This window comes from Denticeps clupeoides, chromosome 8 (assembly GCF_900700375.1).
Source record: "Denticeps clupeoides chromosome 8, fDenClu1.1, whole genome shotgun sequence".
Taxonomy (NCBI): domain Eukaryota; kingdom Metazoa; phylum Chordata; class Actinopteri; order Clupeiformes; family Denticipitidae; genus Denticeps; species Denticeps clupeoides.
Genome location: NC_041714.1, coordinates 21,617,913 through 21,645,180, shown reverse-complemented (window position 1 = coordinate 21,645,180; position 27,268 = coordinate 21,617,913). Strand labels below are relative to the sequence as shown.

General features: G+C 47.0%; 4 protein-coding genes across 4 annotated transcripts; 3 read left to right on the top strand and 1 right to left on the bottom strand.

Moving 5' to 3' along the window:
- The first annotated feature begins 294 nt into the window (after window positions 1–294).
- Window positions 295–7,565, top strand: agpat5 (1-acylglycerol-3-phosphate O-acyltransferase 5 (lysophosphatidic acid acyltransferase, epsilon)). The gene is made up of 8 exons (XM_028988087.1): window positions 295–729; window positions 1,568–1,637; window positions 1,724–1,839; window positions 1,910–1,999; window positions 2,814–2,904; window positions 3,684–3,845; window positions 5,949–6,072; window positions 6,223–7,565. The coding sequence occupies exons 1-8, from the start codon at window positions 511–513 to the stop codon at window positions 6,446–6,448; spliced, it is 1,098 nt and encodes a 365-aa protein (XP_028843920.1). The 5' UTR covers window positions 295–510; the 3' UTR covers window positions 6,449–7,565.
- A 1,704-nt stretch (window positions 7,566–9,269) lies between these two features.
- Window positions 9,270–10,912, top strand: tmem14a (transmembrane protein 14A). The gene is made up of 5 exons (XM_028988133.1): window positions 9,270–9,446; window positions 9,522–9,607; window positions 10,247–10,348; window positions 10,432–10,519; window positions 10,673–10,912. The coding sequence occupies exons 2-5, from the start codon at window positions 9,532–9,534 to the stop codon at window positions 10,716–10,718; spliced, it is 312 nt and encodes a 103-aa protein (XP_028843966.1). The 5' UTR covers window positions 9,270–9,446; window positions 9,522–9,531; the 3' UTR covers window positions 10,719–10,912.
- Window positions 10,913–14,405: 3,493 nt separating this feature from the next.
- On the bottom strand, window positions 14,406–19,921 carry LOC114795154 (serine/threonine-protein kinase ICK-like). Its single transcript, XM_028988038.1, is given in 15 exon segments — window positions 14,406–15,169; window positions 15,274–15,378; window positions 15,706–15,822; window positions 15,895–16,037; window positions 16,109–16,302; window positions 16,381–16,564; window positions 16,566–16,699; window positions 16,778–16,945; window positions 17,031–17,202; window positions 17,498–17,630; window positions 17,716–17,795; window positions 17,877–17,998; window positions 18,566–18,620; window positions 19,488–19,693; window positions 19,781–19,921. Coding segments are annotated over 14 exon segments (1,860 nt in total). The 5' UTR covers window positions 19,589–19,693; window positions 19,781–19,921; the 3' UTR covers window positions 14,406–15,017.
- Window positions 19,922–20,973: 1,052 nt separating this feature from the next.
- On the top strand, window positions 20,974–26,919 carry LOC114795170 (F-box only protein 9). The gene is made up of 13 exons (XM_028988071.1): window positions 20,974–21,163; window positions 21,578–21,652; window positions 21,738–21,869; window positions 21,950–22,007; window positions 22,085–22,184; window positions 24,380–24,510; window positions 24,606–24,720; window positions 24,838–24,953; window positions 25,654–25,744; window positions 25,827–25,922; window positions 26,012–26,105; window positions 26,242–26,393; window positions 26,497–26,919. Exons 1-13 carry the CDS (start codon window positions 21,161–21,163, stop codon window positions 26,603–26,605), a joined length of 1,272 nt encoding a protein of 423 aa, XP_028843904.1. The 5' UTR covers window positions 20,974–21,160; the 3' UTR covers window positions 26,606–26,919.
- Window positions 26,920–27,268: the final 349 nt, after the last annotated feature.

The following is a 27,268-nucleotide window of genomic DNA, read 5'->3' as shown; positions in this document are numbered from 1 at the left end:
ATCGTTTACTTTTATAATTTACCCGTGGGAAACATAAAACCTCCAGCTTCCCCTCTAAATGTTTATAAGCGACTTATTATAACGAGCGAGCCCGAGGGGGCTTATTATAAGCGCACTTGGCGACAACGTCCTCCGACCGTGTCCGAAACTTTCACTCATTCCTTACTTAGGCACTACGTAGTAAACGAGTCGTAATCGGCTCGCGTCTCTGCACAGCGCCCTGCGTAGTGGACACCTGGGTGTTTCGGACGCGGCCCTCGCCTCAGCGGCCGCCGCACGGGAGCCCGCTCCTCCGCCAATCGGCTTGCGCCGTGTTGCGATGTGGCCGACGTCAGCGTCGCGCCTCACGAAGGGATGTGTGACTTTGGCACGGCGGCGCGGGTGAAAAGTGAACATGCGTGGCGGCCGGCTCGAGTCGGGGGACGGGATTTGAGGACGAGGCTGAGGCCAATTCTCCGGGAGGCCGCCGCTTGTGCTCCGCATGCCGGGAGTTTCGGTCGAGTTTGAAAGATGCTGCTGTCGCTGGTCGTGCACTCGTACTCGGCGCGGTACTGGTTCCCCGCCGCGGTCATGCTGGGCTCCGCCCCGGCGTACCTGCTGTCGTGGGGCGCCTGGCGCCTGCTGTCCGCGCTGCTGCCCGCCCGGCTCTACCACACCGTGGACGACCGCATGTACACCGCGTACCAGAGCATGGTGCTCTTCTTCTTCGAGCATTACACGGGGGTCGAGGTGAGCGACGTGTCTGAACCGCACACGGAGGTCACTCGGAGGGAAGCAGGGCGACCTGCCACGTTTCCGACCGTTTAAATGCAACATCTTGGTGTCTCAGGTGGTCTTCTGAAGCAGGTGGAACATCCTGGCCGGAAGTTTGGACGCACCTTCTCATTCGATGTGTATATTGTCATGACCATTTACGTTGGTAGATTCTGACTGAAGGCACCAAAACTATGAATGAACACATGTGGAGTTCTGTACTTAACACAAAAAGTGGAGACCTGACCTCCACAGTCACCGGACCTGAACCCAGTCCAGATGGTTTGGGGTGAGCTGGACCAACAAGTGCTAAACACCCCTGGGAACTCCTTCAAGACTGTTGGAGAACCATTTCAGGTGACGACCTCTTGAAGCTCATCGAGAGAATGCCAAGAGTGTGTAAAGCAGTAATCAGAGCAAAGAAACTAGAATATAAAACATGTTTTCACTTATTTTTTGTTAAGTACAGAACTCCACATGTGTTCATTCATAGTTTAGATGCCTTCAGCGAGAATCTACCAACGTAAATGGTCATGAAAACACGTTGAATGAGAAGGTGTCCAAACCTTTGACCTGGACTGCATGTCCAAGGACGCTCCCTTCCCCCGAAAACTTGAGAACAAAATGTATTAAAAATAAAAAAAAAAAAAAAAGAAACCACCCACACACGGCCTGTGAGACCATTTCCCCCCCTCGATTAAAAACCGAGAAGTGAGTTTTCGGTTTCCGGGTCCGAGATTAGTTTGTGAGGATGACGACGGTGGAACGCTCGCTCCGGACCTCCATAATAACGCCGTCTGATCATGTTTTTCAGATTGTGGTTTATGGAGACATACCAAAGATGAAAGAAAACGTTGTTTACCTGTCCAACCATCAGTCCACAGGTAGGGGGGAGGGGCAAGTTATGTTTTATATAGAATCATCCGCTGTGAGTGTCTTTTATTAAAGTCTTTTATTTTCCCGCCCACAGCGGACTGGATCATCGCCGACATGCTGGCGGTCCGACAGAGCGCCCTGGGTCACGTGCGGTACGTCCTGAAAGACGGCCTGAAGTGGCTGCCGCTGTACGGCTGGTACTTCTCGCAGGTGAGACGCTGCCGTGTGACGTTGCCGAGCGGCGGACGTCTCCGGTGTAACTTTTTCTTTTTTTTTCCAGCACGGGGGCGTGTACGTGAAGCGGAGTGCCAAGTTCGAGGAAAGGAACATGAAGAGGAAGTTAGAGTCTCAGATCAAGTTTGGAGCTCCTGTAAGTATGTTTTTTTTAATTTTTTTTATTATTGTTAATAATTCTACTTCAACCGAGCCCACGCGGCCCTTCCTCCGGTGTTTGGGAATGCAGCCGACGAGCGTGGCATGTCACAATGCCGGTTCCGCCGGGTTCAATCGTCATCGTGACAGTGAAGTGATTGTCACATGTGATACACAGCAGCACAGCACACGGTGCACACAGTGAAATTTGTCCTCTGCATTTAACCATCACCCTGAGTGAGCAGTGGGCGGCCATGACAGGCGCCCGGGGAGCAGTGTGTGGGGACGGTGCTTTGCTCAGTGGCACCTTGGCGGATCGGGATTCGAACCGGCAACCTTCTGATTACGGGGGCACTCCCTTAACTGCTAGGCCCCCACTGCCCCTTTTCTAATCGTTCCTACGACCGTCCCCAGAGATCCAGAACGCCAGTCCCCAGAGATCTCCGCGATACGCCAGTCCGTTGCGGACACCGCAACGTTTTCCTGTGTCCGTACAGCGAAGCGAGCCTGTTGCCGACTGACTTTTCCCATGACACTCGGCCTCGCGGCCGCCCGATTGGCTGACGGGCCGCTTCTGTCCCGCCGGGACAGCTGGACGGGCCTATTCTGGGTGGAAGCTTCAGCGCTCGGTGCACGATAATAAGCGTATTTTTAATACGGCAGCGGAGTACTTTGATTTAGAGGCTGGGGTCCGGCCTGGAAACCATCACGACTGACATCGCTGTGGGAAGCAGATAACGCTGCTGCCGGTTTTTCCCGCGTAAACGCGGGCTGTCAACAGATGATCTTTTCTTTTTCCCCGTCTCGCACAGATGTATCTGGTCATCTTCCCAGAAGGAACCCGATACAACCCTGAGCTCCGCAGCGTGATCAGCAGCAGCCAGGCTTTCGCGTCCAAAGAAGGTACCTTCCCGACCACGGCCGTCCGGTGCCAGAAATGGGGTTCGTTAGGAATAAGAGGATTTCTGTGGGCGCCTGCTGTGCCACCGTACAACTAATTCTTCGTATCGGCGACCTTTTCCCCACTTCTTTCACCCGATCTGGACTTGGTCCCGGTGCCAGGTTGGGCTGGGTGACTCCCCCCGGTTGCCCGGATTATTTATTACATCATTGAATAACGTAGAAATTGGTTTATGGCCCAATATCATGTACGTGGATGAGAAATTGTGCCCTTCTGAGCACCGGGGATTTAGAGGGAGAGCGCCGAGGCATGTTTATTATGATTGAAAAGTCGGAAGATTAATCACGGTAGTCGTTCATCCAGGTTTTTATAAAGCCGTTCCTGCATGGGTCCATGAGAGGTATTCCCGGGTCAGGTACAAAGGTAACCAATCGTCCCCCACTGGGCTCAATAACACATCAATTGCCGTTAAGGAGTCGTTTTAAGGCCTGCCTCGGCCACGTTAAAACCCCAAAACTCTCCGGACTCGTGGCTCAGAAGCAGAGATTTGATCTGCCGAGAGCAAAGCAGCATTAAATAGTCTAAAGAGCATTTTCAAGTAATTGCATTTTTGAAGCTCAGATGTAAAAAAAAAAAAAAAAAAGTCATTTCTAATCAGTTAGAATTTTATTATTACCCCTTTAGGCGACAATGTGCTTGATCTCAGCTAATAACTCATTTTTAAAAGGGTAAAGATATTTGCTTTCTTGGAAAGAAAGTTTGATGTGTTATTTCTTTGCAGGACTCGCAGTGCTGAACCACACTCTGACCCCAAGGATGAAGGCATCTCATATTGCCATAGAAACGATGAAGGACCACCTCGACGCGGTGTATGACGTCACTGTCGCATATGAGGGGACGCTAACTGCTGATGGTCAGAGAAAATTAGCCCCGTCAATGCCTGGTAAAGTGCAACGTTCCCTGAGAGGACGTTTCTGTTTAATCGTCTAACCAAGAAAATGTAAATGGAACGGAAAGAAAAGAGAAGCCCAGTGGGGGGATACACGTCAATAGACATTTACATATACGGCATGTGGCCGACGCCCTGATCCAGAGCGACTCGCATGCTTCCATGTTACCATCAGTGAAGTAGTCAGTTCTGCTTCACTAGGACTCAAACCATGAATATAATCATTTCATTCACTCCGTCGTAGTTTTTCCTGACCAAGTCAGTCTATGAGAAAGTTACAGGTTAGTCTAAGTATTCTCTAAAGCGGAAGGTGTTGAGCCGCCGTTTGAAAATACTGCGCTGTTCTGACCTCGGGGTGAAGTTTAGGGGCCAAGACGGAGAAGATATAGGCATATATTTGGTGAAGAAATTCTCTCGTTCGGTCGTGTCTGTAAAGTTCTGCCCCTTTACCGAAGCATGCGGATCTTGAACAGTTTTAAACAACCACGTTGTTACCTCAAATTGCACTGAATTGTCCAGGCCAAAGAATTTATATTTACTGCGTTTGTCCAGAGCAACTTAGTGACAGGGACGGTCCTCCTGGAGACACTCGGGGGTTCAGTGTCTTGCAACCTGGCCGTTTGGTTCATAGGAGGCTTCTGGCGTCCAAAGCGGGGCAGTGAGGGCCGTGTCTAGTCAAGGAAGAGTCCAGACGTGTCTTACTGATCATCCACGTTTAATAATCGGCTTCTTCCACTAATTTCTTACCCCAGAGCAGCAGTAACTTCTTCACAGACTTCTAACGAAAGGTCTTCGTTTTAACAAAGACGCATTTGCAGATGCAAATTTCCCATAGCTTCCTGTAAACAGGCACGGTGACGCAGTATTTTGTAAGTGCGTTTCTGAGCGCGTTCCGAAAATATTTACCCACCGCGCGGTCTGTCGCGCCAAAAAAACATCCTGTTTTTGGCCGGAATACACAGCGCGGAGCCGGCGGATGTTCACCGCGCCGCTTTTCAGCAATCTCTCCCTGGTTTCCTTTCCTTCTCGCCCCGGAGAAATGACTTTGTTTCGTTGCAGCTACTGAATTCCAGGAAAGGTCGGCCCTGCCTGATCAGGCCTTGCACGCCAATTAACTGAAGAGCTTTATTGAGATATTTCCACCAGTCTCGGTGTCACATGAACGTGATCCCGATGCCACGAAGCAGAATATCTCACAAAGTTGGGCGTGCCATAACTTTCCTCTATACTAGCTTAATTATTGCTGTATTTCCATGGTGTAGATGAAATACAGGTGTGTGTGTGTGTGTGTGTGTGTGTGTGTGTATATATATATATTTTTTTTTTTTGGTAAATTTATTGCGTTGTATATTAGGAACACAACAAGTTCGTCATGGTGAACTCATACGTTGGCAGCCTGGACACGGGGAACGGCATTTTATTTATTTTAATTGCATCTGGTCTCAGGGGGATTGAGTGACGCAGCTCCAGCGTTTTGCTGGATGGTTTTATTTCTCTGCAGGGCCGTGCCGATAAGCACCAGCTGTGCACACATGATAGCACAAGCGGACAAATTGCTCCGGCCGCCGCTAATGACCATAATGACCCCCTCCCTATGTAGAGATTCGGTGATTCTAATATGCAACCGATGAGCTGAAGTAAAACATTAATTCAATGTGAGAAAGAAACTGCGTATCTGCTGTCCTGTAAATTACAATCAAGTTTACAATCAAGTTAGTATACTTCATCCCTGCAAACCAAGTACTGTGACCCAAAGAGATTAAAAAAAGAACAACAATAATTATATTATATATATTATGCTTATTTCTCAAGTCGACCAAGTGGCTTCCTGCCAAAATTTAATTGTGATCCAAGCCTTGTGACGTACGTGCTTTAAAACGAATGTGATGTAGATTGTACAATGTAGGGTGAGTGTGATGAATGTTTCATGTATGAAATGTTTTATGGAAACAGCATTGACCAAACCTGTTTTGTAACTTGCGTGGAAAAATGAGACAAAGATCGTCTCTTTTTGTGTCTTGCATCCAACTAATTATGCCCCCCCCCATTCTTTCCAGTGTTGTTCTGTCCCTCATGCTTGTTTTCTCTGTATTGCAGAATTCCTGTGTAAGGAATGCCCTAGAGTCCACATCCACTTTGAGCGTGTGGACATAAAGGAAATTCCTCTTGAGCCTGTTTTTTTCCGCAGGTGGTTGCATGAGAGATTCGAGATCAAGGACAAGTGAGTACTCCCACCCCGCCCACTAGCCCTTCCTCTGGCCCGGCCGCGCATGAAGCGGTGGCCATGCCTGTTCCAAGCCGCCTCAGAGCGAGCTGCACGGACAACTTTTCTCTCACTTCTTCTCTTCCCCCCTCGTTTTCCTTTCTGTAGGCTGCTCGGTACATTCTATGAGTCAGACAAGCCCGAAGCGAAATGGAGGTTCCCCGGAGAAGGTCGAACGTCACCGCTCAGCCTCACAAAGACGGTGCCCTCTCTGCTGGTTTTGGGTGGACTCACCTTGTCAATGCTGTTAACCAAGTCTGGTAGAAAACTCTACCTGAATACTTGGTTATACGGGACTCTGCTGGGATGGCTTTGGGTGCATATTAGCCCCTGATCAACCGGATTGGTTGGCCACCATGCTTTGCCATATCGGTATGCAGTCCATGCCTTAATATGTCCCTCCTATGATGTAGGGGTGCAGGGTCTGGTTGGGTATTTTTTTTTTTTTTTCTTTTATGATTTTTTGGGTTAGTCCTTTAGTGCACAGAGTTGCACCATGGGCCTTTGTTGCTCCAGGAGAAGGTACCTGCAGTATTTTGTCACTTGTGTGTTCAGTCATTCATTTGTTTTTTCGATGTAGTGGGTTCATTTACACGTACGTTCATTTGGAAGAGCACATGAAATGCACTGAAGAACAGGCTCTTTTTGTGTGGGTGTGTATTTCAGCGTCTATTGCTCATGTCCATAGTCATGTAATCGGTTGCATATTTAGTTTGTTTTTTTTTGTTTTTTTTTTCTCCTCAGTGAGAAATTTTTATTCTTATATATAAATGTATGTATGTTAAATGGTGTTACAAGATGTCTGGCTAAATGTGGAATGCGAGTTCATACGTGGGTACCTGTGGAATGATTTCATCGTAAAATTTTGTATGACCATATTTTCATTTGAATGCCAAGATCTTATAAATGAGCGCTTTACTGTACATCTTTGCACTTATTAAACTTTCCACAACTTGTTGCCAAACATGCAAACGCAGCAACGAACTGATTGAGAAATGAGCAATACCTTCATCTGTCAGGACACTCTGGTTAACATATTATTAATATCTTGGTTTTTTTTTCCCTTCTTATTTGCCGTGTCACACAGCTGTACAATTTGAAAAACTACTTACATTTTTATTATAATTCCCAATACCAACCACTGTTAAACATGAAATATTGTTCATTTATTGCGAACTTGTGATGGGGAGTAAGTGGATGAATATGTTGGAAGTCACTGTAAGATTGTGTCTAGGCTCACACGACGTGTTAGGTTGGGTGCCTTTTCCTTGAGATGTTGAGATGTTAATGCTCAGCCCATGGAGGGATGCAGGATGTGTGTAAGACTCCCTCTACTGGACACCTAACAGTCCTGTGGTTGTGTCACAGTATTTTGTCCTCCAGGGTGAGCTTTGAAGGTGATTTGTGCTATGCAATAAAGAAAAATAAGAAAGAAAAGTGATCAACCGTCATGGTTTCATGCTATGTTTGTATAGAAGTTAGGTGTTTTTGGTGATGTATTGGAAATTTTCAACATTTTACCTGCCGTCATTGTCATGCGTGATTGTGCCATTTGTCATTTCTTCACACCATTGTGTGTTTGCGTTAATGTTTCTCTTGTTCATTAAGACTTTTTAATCATAATCACTTTCATTAATTCACAGTGTTTTCTACATAATTGTCAGAAAATACATGTATTATACTGTCGTTTGTACCTGAAATAAGACCTACCTCTCTGTTTGAGTCTTTAATCGCCACTGTAATGATTACCGCAGAGCATGACCAGCTCGTCGAGTTGCAGGGGAAATGTTAACAGCAGTTTTGTTCCATGTCAGCTGTTCAGACGCGTGTACAAAACCAGGCAAAACTTGCCAGAATGCGATTGAACTTGCTTTATCTTTCAACAAGCAGACATCAGAAGTTAGAGGAGAACTGAGATGCCTACAACCTTCCACCGTGTGGAAAGTGAAGCTTTGTGTCAGCAGTTTTTAAACGTGCTGTTTTTTTTTTGTTTTTTTTTTTTTTGATTGGTTTTGATGGTCTTTGACATGTATGTTTGAATTCGTTTCTATAGTTTAAATTGCCTTTTATACTCGCAAAGACCATTTTATGGAAGAAATTGATATATGTTTGATTACTTCAATAATATGCAGTTAGCTTGCATATTGAACAAGTTTTCAATGTCGTTTATTGTTATTATCAGACTTACCTCTATAAGGAGCAGGAACTATAACTCAAGTATGATTGTTGGTTCAATATTGAACAAGGGGAAATAAACTGGTTTGATTCAAAGCCATTCGGAATGTTGCCATATATCCCAGTGTGATGTAGCAGTACTTCCAAGAGATTGGAATGACTTTCCAAGTTCTGTCATCCCTTTGTATTCCTCTTACAGAAAGAAAAAAAAAGTATTTTTACTCTACTCAGCCATTCTAAGTGTGGGAAGATGCTGTGCGTTGAGCAGCATCGTAACAGCCATACTGATATCAGCAGTGTCACTTGTCACTGTAATATTTAAACATGCACCAGTTTCAATAAACTGCTCATCAAAGTCTGACTGTACTGGCATGTCTCGCTGGTGTGCATTTAGATAACAACATTGGTGTATATGGGGGTCCTCTGTTGTAACTGGGGTTCAATAAAAGGGTTTTCAGTAGTGCTGTCAACCCAAAATTGCCTGGTGCAATCCTTCACTGCAAACCACCGCACCAAACTAATCTCCCTTTTGGGTTTGAGATGTGTGGGTTTTGTTTATTTGTGCGTGTTTCATGATTTGATCTGTTTCTTAATATCTAGTAGTAGGTATAAATATTCATGTATGAAATACATCCTCTTTCCGTCACACAATAAGCATGTGCCACCCAGGCTTTAAGTGCTAAAACGATATTTTTTTAAACCGATCATTTTTCATGATTTTGACTAATAGCTGGATTGTTAAGGTTGTTTGATAAGACCTTTAAAAAGGTCGCATCTATAAAAATGCGCCATTAACCTGGAGATTTTTGGCCCGGACTGCTTGCCGTACATGACGTCAAGCGCCAGGCGTTGCAGGAAAACGACCGCACTTCGAACAAAATTATGGGCAACACCAATCTACGACGGCCGGGGTTTGTCCACCCCTGGCAATGGGCGAATATACAAATCAATTTTATTTCTCTCGCGTGGAATGAAGACGTCGGCGGACGAGCATGCGCAGTGCGCACTTCCGGGTTCTCTGTCAACCCTTGAACGGAACGGGCGGCGCTGCTGTGCCTGAACACTGTCAGTCTGCTGCCGCGTATGAGGCTGACGTTAGTCCGCTGGCGTGTGTCTCTTCTTCCCGGAGTGAGGAGTTTGTGAAAAGGCGCCGGGGGGTGAGTTAAGCGGCGCCGCTTTATTGTTTGTCCCGTCTTTAGCGGCCATGACTGTTTTGCCCGTTTTGTCCGCAGTTACTCCACCATGGCAGTCGACTGGTTCGGATTTGGCTACGCGGCAGCCATCATGTTGGGAGGATTCATGGGCTACAAAATAAAAGGTAGCTCCGTCCTTGCGGATCCAGCCATCACCATTTCACCCAGGATCAGTGCTGAAATACGCTCATGAAAACACGTCAGTACATGCATGCATGATCAGTGGAGTGCCATCATATGCACATCTGGAGCAGGGTCGTTTACATTTTGCAGTGTGTCCATCACCCAGCATCAGTGCTGAAATGCGCTCAAGAAAACACATCAGTACATGCATGCATGATCTGCAATCATATGCACATCTGGAGCACGGCCGTTTACATTTTGCAGTGTGTCCATCACCCAGCATCAGTGCTGAAATGCGCTCAAGAAAACACATCAGTACATGCATGCATGATCTGCAATCATATGCACATCTGGAGCAGGGCAGTTTACATTTTGCAGTGTGTCCATCACCCAGCATCAGTGCTGAAATGCACTCAAGAAAACACATCAGTACATGCATGCATGATCTGCAATCATATGCACATCTGGAGCAGGGCCGTTTACATTTTGCAGTGTGTCCATCACCCAGCATCAGTGCTGAAATGCGCTCAAGAAAACACATCAGTACATGCATGCATGATCTGCAATCATATGCACACCCGGGGCAGGGTCGCTTCCATTTTGCACGGTCTGAGATCACCCAGCGTCATTGCTCTCTCCAGGTAGCGTGATGTCGCTGGTTGCCGGACTGTTGTTCGGCAGCACTGCAGCCTACGGAGCTTACAGGGTCTCGCTCGATCCGACTGACATTAAGACGTCTTTGCGTAAGTCACTGGACTGAAATGGTCATTGTCATTTTGTCTGAATGTGCATTTACATTCTCTTTTTTTATTATTCCCCCCTGAAGTTGCTTCTGGTACCTTATCAGTGGTGATGGGACTAAGGTTCAAGAAGTCTGGCAAGTTGATGCCTGCCGGCATCATGAGTGGTTTAAGGTCAGAACTATTCTGCACAAGTAGCTTTGGGGAGTCAAATAAAGAGACGTTAATAAAGAAGGTTAATTTCTTTCGGGGTCCACCCCTGAAACACACAAGTAGGCCCGGGAGGCAGGAACTGCTGAATTGTAACCATCTGTCCTTTACTTCCAGTCTCCTGATGGTGTTGCTGCTGCTATTCCGGATGGTGGCGCCGTGAAGACACGCGTCACCCCTCAGTATTGGCTTTGTGACCACACCGTGTTTGAATTTATGGAAGCCCATTGCATTCCACGCTCAGCAATATGAGCAACTTCCATCACTACCTGTACATACTTGAGAGAAATGCCACACATTCAGTGTTTATGTCTATTTTTGCTTTAATAAAAATGAAACGCTGTCTATCTCTTTTCAGTGTGTCTGTTTTAATGGAGCATGCATACATATTTAATAGTGGTAAATTTTGCCCAGTCCTTAGACTTTTGGGTCAGATTGAAGTTTCCATGTGAACTTAATGATGCAATAAATGCTTTACACCCATAAACACAAGTATTTCAGGCTGAGAGGAAGAGCACAAAGTTGGAATGGAAGTAGCCTAGTGGGTAACACACTGGCCTATGACAATGTCACAAGTTCACACCCGACTTGCTACCATTTTGTCTCTGGATAAGGGTGTAGGCTGTAATGTAAAATGTACTTTAATGTAAAATGTGGAATTTGATCTTTGACCTTTGCACCATGTGATGCATTGAAGCGGCTCTGGAGGAGATGTTGATTACAGCAGTGATTATAAGCTGATTACAGTCATTTACTTCGACCGTATCATCTTACCACAACACCGCAAAGAAAAATGATGAATACTATGGTTTTGGCAGTGAATGTTGCTCATTGTTGAATAGAAATGTAAATATATGTTTTATTTAAGGATTTTATGTATGTAGTTTTATTGGTTCAGTATTTGGTTCAGTAATTAGACATGATAATTATGGACCTACTTTTCATCTTGTTAACTGAAATAACAATATGTATAATTACAAAATGTTACAACACCCATAAAGTTCCTCACATTATTTGAATGTTAAGTTAAGCAGTGTTGTTTGTTTTATGAATATATATACAGTACTGGCCAAAAGTCTGGACACCTTCTCATTCAACGTGTTTTCTTTATTTTCGTGACCATTTACGTTGGTAGATTCTCACTGAAGGCATCAAAACTATGAATGAACACATGTGGAGTTATGTACTTTTGTACTTATATACAAAAAGTGGAGACCTGGCCTCCACAGTCACCGGACCTGAACCCAATCCAGATGGTTTGGGGTGAGCTGGACCAACAAGTGCTAAACACCTCTGGGAACTCCTTCAAGACTGTTGAATCAGCAGGTTACATTTTTTTTTTGGCAGTGTTTTCCTTACAGCAGTACTTAACATTGACTATCACCAAACTCCAATTCTAAAATGGTTATTCATTCATTCATAATTTACAAAATCAAGTTGGTTTAAACACAGTTTAAACACAAATATTACACAACAGGGTAACTTGTAAATTTGTAAAGTAATTTTATAAGGGTAATCACTGTTGTACAACATTTCCCATCGTGCATTCCCATTCCGCGGGGGTGACGTTGTACCTTATCCGTTACGTAATTTCCGGCCGGAGTGGACAATTCCATAAAATAAGAGAAAGAGGATGATTCTCAGGCAGGAACTGATACAAGCAGCGACGTTATGTTTCTGGTTTTAATATTTCTGTTTTTTCCCTGTGCGGAAAACACAGAAGGATTCACCGCGAACCGCGGTACAGATTGCGGAGAGCGGCGTTGTATATTTGCATATTCGCAAAGCATTGTGGGTTTCTGTCGAACGAACGGCTCTTGTGTATATTTTTTAAAGGTGCGTCTCGGTGTATTTTGCGTCCGTTCGTCGGTGAAAAGTAAGTAAATAACCCACCGCGCCGATCAGGACTTTTTTTAAAAAAATAAATAAATAAATGAAATATAATAAAACTCACCGTCGCAGTGACGCGCAGCGGCTCTGCGCTCCGTAAGTACCCGCCGTGCGCCACGGCTCTCTCGGATGTGAGGGCGATCTGGCTGCGACATCTGTCACCCCATTGATCGCTAGGGTTGATTCGGCTGATCTGGCGGGCTAGGCGGGTGTCCCCCCATCCCTCTCCGGTCCATGTGTGTCCCTCCCGAAGCCCCGCGCTCGGTGGAAGAGGACGAGCTCCCCGGCGGACAAGCATCGTTGGTATAGAAGTAGCTGCTCCCCTGCTAGAACCTCCAAACAAGCTCAAGGCCCATTTGTAGGAGAAACGTAGGGAAGTCAAGCTCCAAGACTTCGAACACATCCAAATGAGGCGCTGCACGTGGCAGTCTGCCTTCCTTTTAAAAACCCCAAAACGCGACACGTTTATACATTCTTATTCATTTAAAAGTGAAGGTGAAGTGAAACACTGCAGCACGGTGAAACGTGTCCTCTGCTTTTAAACGTCAATCGTTGTCTTTCTTTATTTAAGGTAGAGACGTTTCATACTGCATTCACAGGACTTTTGTCGAGCTTTAACTGAGATTGACAAAGAAATGAAACGTCTCTACCTTAAAGAAAGAAACTTTCAGACAAATTCACCTGGATGACTGAGAATCGTCACGTCACTCTTTGTTGTTTTCTTGCACTGTACTTGAGAGACACCATCTACCGGAATCAAATTCCTTGTGTGTGCTTGCCAGTGTTGGAAAGGTTACTTTTAAAATGTATTCCGTTACAGATTACAGAATGCATGCCCCAAAATGTAGTTTGTAACGTATTCCGTTAAATTACTCAATGCGAGTAACGTATTCTGAATACTTTGGATTACTTAATGTATTGTCATGCTTTTTACAACTACATGAATGTAGCAATCACAGATGATAAAAAGCCGTTTTTCCTTAAACATTTCTTTATTTATAAAGCTGAACAGTGGAAGAGAAACATAAAATATGCCATTGAAAAGTATTTACTGTTATGGTCACCAACATATTCCATCGCTTAGTTAAGATTAAAAAGAAAAATGAGCCTCTTTTTGATCAGGACCGCACCTTCCGCGCCGTGAGGTTAAACCGGGTGATAGCGTGTCACCTTACACACACACTCAGTCCACGCGCACTGTAAGAGTATAAAGATCATGGTGTTATAGTGGATTAAATCACATTTATTTACAATTGCAGGGGTAGCTTGGATTTATGGGCGCTGAAACAGAGCGCAAACTTGACGTACTGCGCATGCGCAAATCCGCTAGGTAGCACAACTCGATAGGCAGCATGTTTCGACAGAACACCAGTGTTATGCGTGGTCCACGCAGCGTGGAATTACCTAAATTAGAGAGGCGATAAAGATGGGGTAGCCTAAAATATGAAACAGGAAAAACCCGCCGTGTGATCCATTTATTTCAACAAAGTAACTGTATTCTGATTATCACTCATTTAAACAGTAACTGTAACGAAATACAGTTACTCATATTTTGTATTCCAAATACGTAACGCCGGTACATGTATTCCGTTACTCCCCAACACTGGTGCTTGCACATACTCGGCCAATAAACTCGATTCAGATTCTGAGTGAGCAGTGGGCACCATGACAGGCGCCCGGGGAGCAGGGTGTGGGGACGGTGCTTTTGCTCAGTGGCACCTCAGTGGATCGGTATTAGAATCGGCAACCTTCTGATCACAGGGCTGTTTTCTTTAACCGCTGGTGGGTGTGGCCACATTTCAAAAATTCTTTCAAATTTTATAGCTCAGATCTTATGAGATTCACAGAGCAGTTCACTCATAATGCAAAAAGTTGAGTGAATGGTACTTTAATATTTATTTATTCATATTCCTCTGGTACTCGAGCTAAAGCTACAAGTGCTTGACTCATTAAACAGAGATAAACATGAGAAAAATGTTTAATATAAACATTACACCACTTACAAAAATAACACAAGCTTGAACTGATTGAATTCTGAAGGCAGAATTGAACAAACTGGGTTAAGACAGGTTTGAGGTTAAAGGATAAATACACAAAACATTGATTCATTACAAAAAAAAAAAAAACGGTAGACAGCAATGCAAATGACAACTGCACGTATCTCTAAACACAAAGTCCGTGTCACTAGCATGCACTTGTATATGATAAAATGCCGACATACATAACAAAAGCAGAGGAAACCAGACTTAATCTCTCTTTGGAAAGTACAGATTTGCCACTTTTCCCATTCACCAGTTCAGACGAATGGAGACGGAAAAATTATGTAAATTTATCCAATAACCATTAAAAATCCACACATGACATTATACAACTTGTGCATATTTAGTTACAATGATGTTTTACATCAATATACAGAACAATATAAAGAAATATTATTGCTCTATGTATATAAGTGTGTGTGTGTATATATCTCTCACAATGTAAACACAGGATGTTAAAAATAATTTTTTTTAAATACATGTTTGATTAACACATTGATGGTTTTGGACCAAACCAACGCTGGAGGACATGGCTAACGGTGTCCGTATTTGGCGGCCCAGTCTGTCCGGCCGTGTACAGGCTGTGTTGGTGGGTGTGGCCTCATCGCAGAGGTACTCTTGGTGGGTGACGAGGTGAAGGACGACGTCCCTATTTGGCCTCTATTCGACCTCCACGTTGCATAATCTGCATTGAGAAATTTTTTTTTTTTTTTTTTAAATATAATTTACATATAAAATGTGCAATTTTAGAAGCAGAGACACATTTCTGCAGCAGCAACGAATTCTTACTTGATGCCGAGTTCACTACAGGTGCCAGCTGCACTCTCTGGTTCATGGGGACAGGCTCGTTTCTGTAAAACGAGGGCACGTATCCACTTGGAAGAGTGTTCATTCCTGTCAACATAGTAAAAAAAAAAAAAATTAAAAATGTAATCTACTATTAATCTACATTCCAACAGAATGTAGAGTAAATGAGCTATGGGGCAGTGGTGGCCAAGCAGTTAAGGAAGCGGCCCCGTAATCAGAAGGTTGCCGCCAAGGTGCCACTGAGCAAAGCACCGTCCCCACACACTGCTCCCCGGGCGCCTGTCATGGCTGCCCACTGCTCACTCAGGGTGATGGGGTAAATGCAGGGGACAAATTTCACTGTGTGCTGTGCATCACATGTGACAATCACTACACGTAGAGTAAATGTTAATGGCCGCTTATCGGCCTCCTCACCATGTGTGCTTCTGGTGGGGAGGGTCCCTCCGACAGGAATCCCGCTGCCGCCCCAAAGAGAGTTCCCACCGAAGTCGCCTGGGGAATTCGTTGCCATGTTCTTTTTTGAACTTAACCCTTTACAGACAGAGCAAGAAAGGTCAACATCAGGCTTAGAACCTCGGCGGCAGCCGTTTATTTGCCAGGCACCTGGTAAATATCGAGATTGCTTCAAATAATGCTGCTTTGCTGACGCGGTCCTGGACGGCTCCAGACAGGGCAGCGCGCTATTTAAATTGGAAGGGGCGTCACTCCTGCCGAAGGCCGGACTGAAGTTTGGCACGTGTCCAAGCCTGAGAGGGACGAAAGGTCATTAAAATGGAGACAGCAAAGGACCAGGATCGCTCGAGGACGCCCCATTTACCGGCTCAGAGCGCCATCTCCGTGTCTTCTCACTTCACTGTTGTGACTGGACTTGCCGACGACGGCAAGTGTGGTCTCAACGTCCTCAAAATCGTCCCACTCGTCCCCCTTTAAGACCCCTGTGGCGTGGCTCCATCGCCTGCGGCCAGCTTTAGGCTTTGGTTGATAACCTGAGAAGTTGGCGTTCTCGGACTCCTGAAGGAAAAGATTCGTACGAGATGTTTTTAATAAGCACCTCAGGGGTCGGCCTCGGTCTCCCAGAATGCACCTCACCTGGCTCTGGGCGGCTTTATCGCGGATGAGAGGGAATCGGCTCTGCGCGGCTCTCTCGCCCTCCTCCGGCTTCAGGTGGCGGAGAGTCGGCTCCGGGGCCGGTTCCGGGTGTCGTTTGTACACGGGGGCCGTGGTGGGCTGGATGGGGTGCAGGGGCCGGACGGGGGTCTGGTGCTGTGGGGGGGGGCGGCGCCGGCGCGAACTGCGGGGCCTGCGGCCGCAGCGGCGGCGCCTGAGGGGCCTGGGGACGGCCCTGGTCCAGGATTTGTTTCGGGGTGCCGAGCGCTTGGCCCACATAGAAGTAGGAGAACCGGAGGGCCTGACCAGAACAACGGCACAGTTCAAACGACCAAAAAAAAAAAAAAAACGACCGCGCGATACTGGGGAGGACGTTCACCTGACCGGCCGCCGGCCTCTTCTTGGGGTCCCACTGCAGCAGATCCCGCATGAGCTGTATGGCCTCCGCACTGGCGTTGGGGATCAGACACCTCAGGCTGGTAGGCACACACTGGGGCCAGCGGAAATTCATGGCGGCGGCGAGATGATGGCCTTCGGGCCAGTCATTCTGAAGCGGGCGAAGGAGACATGACGGTTACTTGTCAGAATTCATCTTCTGGAAACACGCCGAGTTACGACGAGCCTTGTTCTACCTTCGTAGGCGTTCCGAGGACCTGGCAGACTTTAAAGATGGTGTCCACCTCACTGGAACCCGGGAAAAGCGGCCTGAGGGTGTAGAGCTCGGCCATAATGCAGCCCACAGCCCACTGGTCGATGGGGGAGTTGTAGCTGGTGGACCTGAGCAGGACCTCCGGAGCTCGGTACCTGGAACCCGGCAATGGCAGAGACGGACTCATGAACAACCATTAGCCGGGTCCCAACGGGCAATGGTGGTGTAGTGTGGACATTGGGGTTAATTCTACTGCAATATGTCATTTAATTTGTTTCATTCATTAATTTATTAATCATATTTATTTATTTAGTTTTATTGTACTTTTGTAAGTGGAAATATTGGATTGCAGGGTTTTTTTGGCAGATATTTGGAGAACGGAGCGGCATATTTCTCCGAAGCGTTCCCGAATTGTTGTTAACCACATGTTGTTCTGGGAACGCGGCTCACCATCTGGTGGAGACGTAGTCAGTGTACGGAGGCTGGGACCGTATCTCCCGAGCGAGCCCGAAGTCGGCGATCTTCACCAACTCCGGTCCCATACACAAGAGGTTCTCAGGCTTCAGATCGCGGTGAAAGAACCCTGAACGGCGTGAAAACGGGCAAACAAAGATGTTGATAGAAGTCCGCCAACAACATGTAAAAAACGAAGGAATATACGCATTTACCATGCTTGTGAATGAACGTAAGCCCTTGTAGTATCTGGAACATAATATTCCTCACAGCAGACTCGGGAAACAGGCGAGTTCTGAAACCAGTTTCACATCCGCATTAAATCCGAGCGGCGCAGTCGAGCGAAATCCGCGCAGATAACGTACAAGCGGCGTACCTTTCTTTCATGAGCTGATACAAATTCTCCTTCATGTACTCAAACACAAAGTACAAATGGTCGTTTTCTCTGATGACTTCCTTCAGCTTGATGACGTTGGCATGGTTGAGCTTCTTCAGGGACTGAAAAGAGGACAACGGATTTTCACGAGAGCGTAGCGCGGTAAAAAATAATAATAATGATGAAAGCACACAGCCATGCAGAGCCCCCGTTATTACCGCTTTATTAACATGAAGACACAAGGTGCAGATAGGGAGGAACCCCCGGATTACAAGAACAAGGATCTGGGATTCTCTGGATAAATTCCGACGTTCCCTCGCTCATGACTGGGGGCGTCCTATACGGGACATGAAAGGACACGTACAGCCGTCCCAACAGAACTACGGATACTCCGGGACTGGCTCCGGCCGGAAACTACGAGCTCTAAGCAAGGCTCTGAGGGCTAAGGAAACGGCAGAAGAATTCCAGATTTGAAGGCACCTGTAATATTTATGCCGGAGGTGTCTGTAGTTTTTATTTAATAAAAAAAAAAAAAAAAAAGACAAATTATTAGAAAACACACACAGACAGTTCATAAAAGCATCATCTTAAGGACAAAAAAAAAACAAAAAAAACATGTGCGATCACATTCGCCAGGCTCCCCTGCACCGTATTCCTGCATTTTCTGGTGAATATGAAAAATGACGTACTTTAACCTCTCGCAGATTCATGCATTCCTCCCAGGAATAAAACTTCTTCTTCATTCTGCAAACAAACGCGTGTTGAGGTGGCATCAGATTCGCGGGGAATTATTATATACAATATGACCATGCATATATTAATTTATCACAGTACCCGACACAAGGAAGCAACGAGTCAAAATAATAAAGCTCCACATAATAAAAACCGTAAAATCTAATCAATCCTGATGCAGGATTTGAGTCCACAATTGCTATAATTATAATATAAAACCACGGATTATGTAATGAGCACTTTATTCAACACAACGCATTGAGGGATGTGTACTGGCAAGGATCTCGCGATACGATTATATCACAATATATAGTGAAGTGATTGTCATTGTGAGACGATGCAGCACAGCACACGGTGACAAGGTGAAACGTGTCCTCTGTATTTAACCATGACCCTAGGTGACAGTGCGCCTGGGGAGCGGTGTGTGGGGACGGGACCTTCATCAAGGGCACCTTGGCGGATCAGGATTCGAATCGGCAACCCTCTGATTAAGGGGCATTAAACATGATTGAGTCCTTAACCCACAAGGCCACCATACTGTCAATACTGCGACATTTTCTGTGAATACGAGATGCTGTGTACGATCCGTCACGTTTTGCGTTTCCAGCGCCACCTACAGGAGTGGAGGGTGCGGTCGCACTTCTTCCACCCTGCGGACCAAATTTACATACGAAAATATCGATATTCGGGGCCTCTGTATCGATGCAAAATATCGCGCACCACGGTGTCCCTGAGCAAAGCGCCCACAGGCCACGTAATCAGAAGGTTGCGGGTTCGAATCCCCGTCCCCGCCATGGCGGGTGGTGGTTAAATACAGAGGACAAATCACTTCACTTTTTCCCCACTTGACGTCCGATAAACGGCGCGACCGCCACTCACTTCTTCACGGCCACCAGCTCGCCCGACTCCAGGCTGCGGCTGAGGCTGACCGAGCCGTAGGTGCCGTCGCCCAGCTGCCGGAGCGCGGCGTACCGGTTCATGGCGGGCCCCGGGCCGCTGGCGAGTGCAGCCGGACCTTCCGGTGACAACAGCAGTGGACGGCGGTCGCGTCTGGTGCGACGGTCATGGTGTCGCGGGCTCGCCGCCTGCAGGCGACGACGACGACGTTGTTAACACTCGGACCGGAAAGCGACGCTTAATAAACGTCTGCAGGCGAGAAGAAAGGACGGTACCTGGTGCGCGTCGGTCCCATGCAAGTCGGCGTGGTTTTACAGCATCCTGAACGCAGCGGACGCGCCGCCGAGGCGCGACTCTTCTCTCTCCCCCACCGACTGCAGTGATTTCGGCCGGCGGCACGACAGCGCGACCGCCCCCTACCGCACCGGGGCAGAATTACATCCGCCTCTTTTATTTCACGCTGGATGTCTTCCTTTACTTTACTTTACTTTACTTTACTTTACTTTACTTTACTTTACTTTACTTGGCTTTATTTTGTGAGGGCGTGTGCGTGTTAGACTCGTCTGAAGTACTTTTTAAGCAAGTGAAGGTGCCACTTAGCAAAGCACCGTCCCCACACACTGCTCCCCGGGCGCCTGTCATGGTGCCCACTGCTCGTTTTGTTGTGCAGTGTTTCACAATGACAATCACTTCACTTTCACTTCACTAGGTGTTCTAATGTGCCTTGTTTAAATGAACTGATTGATTGATTATGTCAGCGAGATGCTTTTAGATAAATCAAACCTTATGCCCTGTCGCTACCCAATTGGAGATGGAGGAGAATCAGAAAGACATCCTTCATTAATTCTACAGATTACAAGAGGATCTGGATGATGATGAACTGATTATACATTTTTCTTCGGTACTGTTGAGATTATGCATTATTGTTTTAGAGGATGTAAGTAGCAAAATGGGCCTATTGACTATTTGTCTTGTCGAGCAATAGAGTCGTAGAAAAAAATTCCCAGTCTGACTATTTCTATTCTTAAAAAAAATCTATGTGACATAGTTAGTTTTATATTCCAAATGCCACTGCAGATTTGTTTTGTTAAAAATAAATAAAGATAAATTCAGTGAAAAATTCAGAGTGTCTGTGGTGAACAACTTTAAAGGAATAAACCCATTGACGAGCAGGATGAAATAATTCTTTTATTAGACTTCTGACTGTTGAATCTGTAAGTACATAATTTTGAATATTGAACATTGACAACATATGTGAATTGTTAATATATTTATATAAACTGTTAATGAGTTTTCAAATTGCAGTAAGACTTTGTAAATTGTAAAAACAAGAAGCTTTGAATTTTTGATGTTTCTCTGTTGTTATGTGTATATTTTGTTAATTGAGCAAATCGTTAATATTTGCAAGTACTAAACGCCGGGCGGCTGCTCTGACGTCACCAGCCCCTCCGCCAGGTCACGTGGCCGATGACGTCGGCGGTCGGCGCGTCAGGGCACGGCGCGCAGCTCCGGTTTCAGCCTCCGAAATGGCTGCTGTGTGGCGAGCTCGCAAATTTGTCCGCAGCGTTGTCCGTTTCTCCGACCGTGAACTGTAGAAGCTCACCGAAGAAGCGCGTTTCCGCGCGTCAGCGCCGGACCCGACAGATAAAGCCGCCATGGTTGTACCGTGTTGTTTTCCCGACTCGTATGATTTAGCTGTTGTTGCTAGCCTAGCCTAGCCTAGCCTGGTCAGCTAACAGCTAGCATGTACACGCCTCCTCGCTGATTATTAACATCGCTGCGGGGAATTGACACGTCTCCTGCTCCAGGACGGGCGTACAGTGAATAAAAGGGACGAGTCGCTAGATGTGGAATTCAGGAAAAAATAAAGTTGTGCACTGCCCCACTTCGTCTTCACGTTCGTAACAGTAATCCGTAATTTTTCTACGTTTTTTTGCAACGCGCCGTGAAATTACTTGTAGCCCCGAGAGTGAGATATTTTGAAGTATTGGAAGTTTATTGACTGACGCGTCATGCATTTTAATTTAACAAATCAAACGATTGAGTTTTTCTGGTTGCCGTGATTGTAACAGGCCGAAAGTAATATGAACTCCGGGGGTGTGGCAGAGGAAGGAGAGGACGAGAACACCGACGACTCCCACCTCCAAGTCAGTTCTCGGCCCCGACACCAGTCCTCTCCCCGCTCGTAACGGCACCTGGCTGCAACGTGTCTCCGTCTTTTCCTGCGTCCAGTTGGAGCTGAGCGCCTTCCGGGCGCAGTGGATGTCCGAGCTGCTGCCCGGCCCCCGGTACGGCGAGGCGAAGCGGAGGCTGCTGGGCGCCGCCGATCAGAAGAGGAGGCAGGAGCTGGCCCGGGAGGAAGAAGTACGACGAGACAGTAAATGCGCGCCGGTCCTCGGTGTGCCGGTGTGGTTTGCACAGCTGACCGTCCGCTTCCTTCGCAGGCCAGGGAGTTGTTCCTAAAGGCTGTCGAGGAAGAGCAGAGTGGCGCGGTGTACGAAGGTACGTCAATGCCTGGTGCACCACATGGCGACCTTCCGCCGTCGGGAGAGTTTGAACGGGACGCTTCTCGCACGCAGCCATCAAGTACTACCGGCGCGCCATGCAGCTGGTGCCCGACATCGAGTTTAAGATCAACTACAACCGCTCGCCGGATCCAGACCGAGTCGGTGGGACCTAGTGAGTACTAGTGATGCTACTAACAAGACGGACTCCGCCTTTTAAAGGTCCCCTGACACGAAGCTTTCACTTTGGGAGATTATTTAACATTAATACGAGTTCCCCTGGCCTGTCCTGTGGTGGCTAGAAATGGCGATAGGTGTAAAAAGGCAGCGGTTGACTAACGGTGAAGGAAGCGGCCCCGTAATCAGAAGGTTGCCGGTTCGAATCCCGAGGTGCCACTGAGCAAAGCACCGTCCCCACACACTGCTCCCCGGGCGTCGGTCATGGTGCCCGCTGCTCACCAAGGGTGATGGTTAAAAGCAGGGGACACATTTCACTGTGTGCACCGTGCACACTTAAAGAGTGCTTTGCTCATTCTGTGTCGCCGTTCATCATAAGGGGAAGGTTACTTCCTGTTTATCACACTTGGTTACAGGAGGTAACCATTGTAAAAACAATGAAGACCATGTGGTGTGGGAGAAGAGAATAGAGTGTGTAGAAAAAACTCTTTCTCCCTCCACACAAAGCACTGTATTCAACCACTCCAACTTGATGTTACCTGGCAGAAAGAGGCATGGCACAGTAGAGGTTAAAAATGAACAGTTTCTAATTTATTAACACCGGTAAATAATTATTGTGGTTACATGTGAATATTGAATGTAAAAAGGTACCAAGGTTACAGAGACAATAAAAAAGAGAAGAAAGAGTAAAGAGGGAAAAGAAAGAGAGGGGGAGAGAAAGGCTCAGAAGCCTTCCGGCTTCCGATGGAAAAACCCCTGAGCAAGAAAGCTCAGAGGTGCTTTTTCCACATGTGAGCAGACTTTTATACCCCTGGCCTACAGGAAGTTGTCACTGACCAATCAGAACCTGTTGTTTCTGATGTCACGCCCCCCGGTGCCTCCCATTTGGGGAAGACAAAGAGGGTGGGCGGTCCTGACGGCTGATACTTCACACGTAACCATCAGACAAAAGACATGTAAAACAGAGGTGTCGAATCTTCACGCACAACCATCGACACAGGAATGTCACACTTCCCCCTGCAGACATCTGTTATGCAAGGCAAAAGCAGGCTCCCGTGATGTCCATTCTTACACCATGCTTGGTGACTGGATGTAAAAATGAGCACAAATGTATTTCCTTTTAGTTCCGTGGACACGACGTCCTGTCTGCGCCAAACATTGAAAGTGAAGAGGTTGACAATGTGGAAACACTGCAGCACAGCACACAGTGTAACGTGTCCTCTGTATTTAACCATCACCCTTGGTGAGCAGTGGGCAGCCATGACAGGCACCCAGGGAGCAGTGTGTGGGGGCGGAACCTTCATGAAAAGGACCTCAATGGCACCTCGGCGGTTCAGGACCTTCCGATTACGGGTCCGCTTCCTCAACCGCTAGGCCACCACTGCCCCTCCATTGTGGTGGGTGGATGGTGTTGATGACGCTCAACTATAGGCCGCCCTCTTCCTCGTCCCGCCTCTCTCCTCCTCATTAGCATTTAAAGCTACAGACACCGAAATGGCACGTCCTGGAAAATCTCATTGTGGGACTGGATCAAAGTGGCTGTAATTCTGCACCTAGGCAGAATTTCAAAAAGAGACTTCAGATACAGAATTAGGGGACCAACAAGACCGAAATAAAAGCAAAAAAAAAAAAAAACAGGGGACCTTTAAATTATTTAAAAAAAGAATAAATAATAAAGCGTAAGTCCAAACTCGCAACTGAAAACTTGGGCCAGTCTTTGTAGCCCTGGACTAAATCATAAATCCGACAGACAACAAACACATTTACACAAACATTTCCCACCGTTCCTAACGATCATATTGCACGTTCCTCAAATAAGCATCCCCCTCCAACTCAGCGCCACTTTCCCAGCAAGGGCGCTCCGCCCTTCTCCAGCCCCGCACCCGTTAAGTCCTTGCCTGTTCCTAGCCTAGTTTTCCTAGGAAAACTGCACACTGGGTAGGGCAAGTTACCGTTCTCTGGCTGCTTGGAGTGTTTATGCTGGCAGGAAGTAGGAAACACGCCCGCCTTTATCCAGAGCGACTTACAATCAGTAGTTACGGGGACAGGCCCCCCCTGGAGACACTCAGGGTTAAGTGTCCTGCTCAGGGACACGGTGGTAGTAAGTGGGATTTGAACCTGGGTCTTCTGGTTCATAGGCGAGTGTGTTATCCGCTAGGCTACTTCCACCCATCTGCTTCTGTGCTGTTTCAGTTTGGCGGAGAATGAGGGCGACTGCGAAATCGACGACCTCCTCGCCTACTTCCAGCACCAACTCACTCTGCAGAGTTCCACGCTGAAGATATGCGAGCATGAGGTGGAGACCACACAGGTGCACATCTCTGGTAAGGCCGAACCCTCCCAAGACGGCTCCCAATATCCCTCGTGGGTTTGGGTTTATTATTAAAAAAAAAAATTTCGTGCCCCTGGGGTCCCTCAGCGCTGCCCACAGAAGTGCTGATGTACATCTTCCGTTGGGTGGTGTCCTGCGACTTGGACCTGCGCGCGCTAGAGCAGCTTTCTCTGGTCTGCAGGGGCTTCTACATCTGTGCCAGGTGCCTTGACTTTTTGTACCGTGAACTGGAGGTGCTGCAACGCGCACCGGTTCAGATTCGGCATTTTATTTTTCATCACGCGGTGCGTCTACGTCTGCTTTTTCCTTTCTGGTGCAGGGATCCCGAGATTTGGCGCTTGGCCTGTCTGAAGGTGTGGGGCCGGAACTGCACCAAACTGCCATTCAGCTCCTGGAGGGAAATGTTTTTAGAGAAACCTCGTGTGCGCTTTGATGGTAAATACGCCCCATCTCCTCCATCGAAGGGTGCTTTTACACGCTTGAATCCAACGTTCCTATTTAGAGAATATTTAGATGAACTTGTAACCTTCTTATTGTCTGACTTCTGTATAGAAACTACAAAAGAGTGAATATTTTACATTTACATTATTTACCAGACACCCTTATCCAGAGCGACTTACAATCAGTAGTTACAGGGACAGTCCCCCCCCTGGAGACACTCAGGGTTATGTGTCTTGCTCAGGGACACAATGGTAGTAAGTGAGGTTTGAACCTGGGTCTTCTGGTTCACAGGCGAGTGTGTTACCCGCTAGGCTACTACCACCCTATGAATAATAAGATTGTATTCATATTTGGGGGTCCTTGTGAACCAGAACTGATCACCTCATCCATGGTAACATGGAAGCGTGTTGTAAGTCGCTCTGGATAAGGGCGCCAGGGCATAAATTTACTTTACAATTGTCCGGCCAATTTCACGCAAACAGCACATCCACTTCCTGTATTTACGGTTGTTGTTTTCCGTGGCGATGCATCTGACCAATCGGCAGAGAGAAAGTTCTCGCTTGGTTTGAAGCGGCGCATTTTGATTCGTTACAAACTCACCGACTGACTCAGACCGTGTGAAAGTGATGTAGCGTACAGAAACTGTGAGCGTTCCTGGACGCTACGATTAATTGGTGTGGTTTTTTTTCCGCAGGCGTGTACATCAGCAAAACGTCCTACATCCGTCAGGGGGAGGAGTCGCTTGATGGATTCTACAGGGCGTGGCACCAGGTTGAGTACTATCGGTGGGTTGCTACCGCTTCACCACTTTGTCGTGGGTGAACTCCACCGGTGTGAAGTCACTTGTTGTTTTTTTTTTTTTTGTAGGTACCTGCGCTTTTTCCCCGATGGTCAGGTGATGATGCTGACCACGCCCGAGGACCCGCTTTCCACAGTTCCGCGCCTGCGCAGCAGGAGTACCAGGTCCTCCTTCACTCCTCGCTCGGCCAGGTTTGGGTTCCACTTTGCTCATCTGTGGGGTTTTTTATTTCTTCTTTTATCTTTGTGTTCAGGTTGGAGTCTGTTCTTTTTGGTCATTACCGCTTCTCCCAAGACACAGACAATCAAACCAAAGTTTATGTTGTTGTTGCCAAGAGAAAGGAGGAGGTGGGTGTAACCGTAACCGTAGGAGTAACTGCTCCAACCTCAGACCATGCTCCTGTAGAGGCAGTGTGAACCCGGGCTTTGTGGGGGTTTTTTGTGTGTGTGTGTGCGTGTGTGTGTGTGCGCGCGCACGAGACAGAAGGCGGAGTATCAGAAAAGCCGGTTCTGCAGGCGGAACCCAGTACCCGAAGCCGAGCACAGCTTCCACGTGGGACTGCAGTTGTCCTCCGGGGGGCGGCAGCGCTTCAACAAGCTCGTGTGGATCCACCACTCGTGTCACATCACCTACAGGTAGCGGCCTCTCACCCGCGACCTTCCCCCTCTCCGTCTAGAATCGAAATGACCCCATGGCTGCCAGGCAGTTTTCCAACGCGCTTCTCCGTTCTTCGCGCAGGTCAACGGGAGAGACCGTCGTCACCGCGTTCGATGTGGACAAAATGTACACACCTCTGTTCTTTGCACGCGTGAAGAGCTACACGGCTTTTTCCGACCGTCCCCTGTAGTAACGCCAGCTCCGCCCACCGCCTGTAACTCCTCCCCCCGCTTCGAGCTGAAAAGGATTTTGATGAATGTACAATTGTGTTTTTAGTGGTTTTCACCGCTTGTCACCAGACGACTGGTTTAACGCGTACGAGCGTCTTTAATGCTGAAATCGTCCCGCTGCTGATAATGATAATCAAATCTATGTAAATGACATGTCAGCCATGTTTGTGTTAGTTTGATCCTCCTATCAAACAATTGCAGTTTTGTGAACCCGAGCACTTACTGGTTTAGAAAAAAACTGGAAATCAATTAAATGAAATGCCAACAAATGAAATGTGTCCGTCTCCCTTTTTAAAACGCACACACAAGTAGGCGTTACCATCCGTACGTATTCGTAGAAGTATAAACCAGAGGCACCTTTACACCTTTTCTCCATTTAATCCTCCAATCCATCCGTGTCACGTGGCTTCACCGTAAACCTGCCGCTGAAGGGGACTCGTCCCCATCTGGCATCAGAACGAGTGCGAGGAAAAAGGAAGAAGAAGTAAAGTGTCCACAGAGAGCATTGCATCACTTCATGTGACGTTAACGTTGAAGTTCGTGTGCCGACTGCTGGATTGTTCTAGTGTTTTATGCTTAAAAAAAAATAAATATTATATATATATTTTAAGAAAATTCCAGAA

Excerpts from the sequence above, each read along its gene's own strand:
- tmem14a (XM_028988133.1), top strand. The coding sequence starts at position 9,532 with ATGGCAGTCGACTGGTTCGGATTTGGCTACGCGGCAGCCATCATGTTG. Across the intron at positions 9,608-10,246 it reads CATGGGCTACAAAATAAAAG|GTAGCGTGATGTCGCTGGTT; the intron begins GTAGCTCCGTCC and ends TGCTCTCTCCAG. Across the intron at positions 10,349-10,431 it reads TGACATTAAGACGTCTTTGC|TTGCTTCTGGTACCTTATCA; the intron begins GTAAGTCACTGG and ends TCCCCCCTGAAG.
- LOC114795170 (XM_028988071.1), top strand. Across the intron at positions 21,653-21,737 it reads CCGACGACTCCCACCTCCAA|TTGGAGCTGAGCGCCTTCCG; the intron begins GTCAGTTCTCGG and ends TCCTGCGTCCAG. Across the intron at positions 22,008-22,084 it reads GAGTGGCGCGGTGTACGAAG|CCATCAAGTACTACCGGCGC; the intron begins GTACGTCAATGC and ends TCTCGCACGCAG.
- agpat5 (XM_028988087.1), top strand. The coding sequence starts at position 511 with ATGCTGCTGTCGCTGGTCGTGCACTCGTACTCGGCGCGGTACTGGTTC. Across the intron at positions 1,840-1,909 it reads ACGGCTGGTACTTCTCGCAG|CACGGGGGCGTGTACGTGAA; the intron begins GTGAGACGCTGC and ends TTTTTTTTCCAG. Across the intron at positions 2,905-3,683 it reads GGCTTTCGCGTCCAAAGAAG|GACTCGCAGTGCTGAACCAC; the intron begins GTACCTTCCCGA and ends ATTTCTTTGCAG.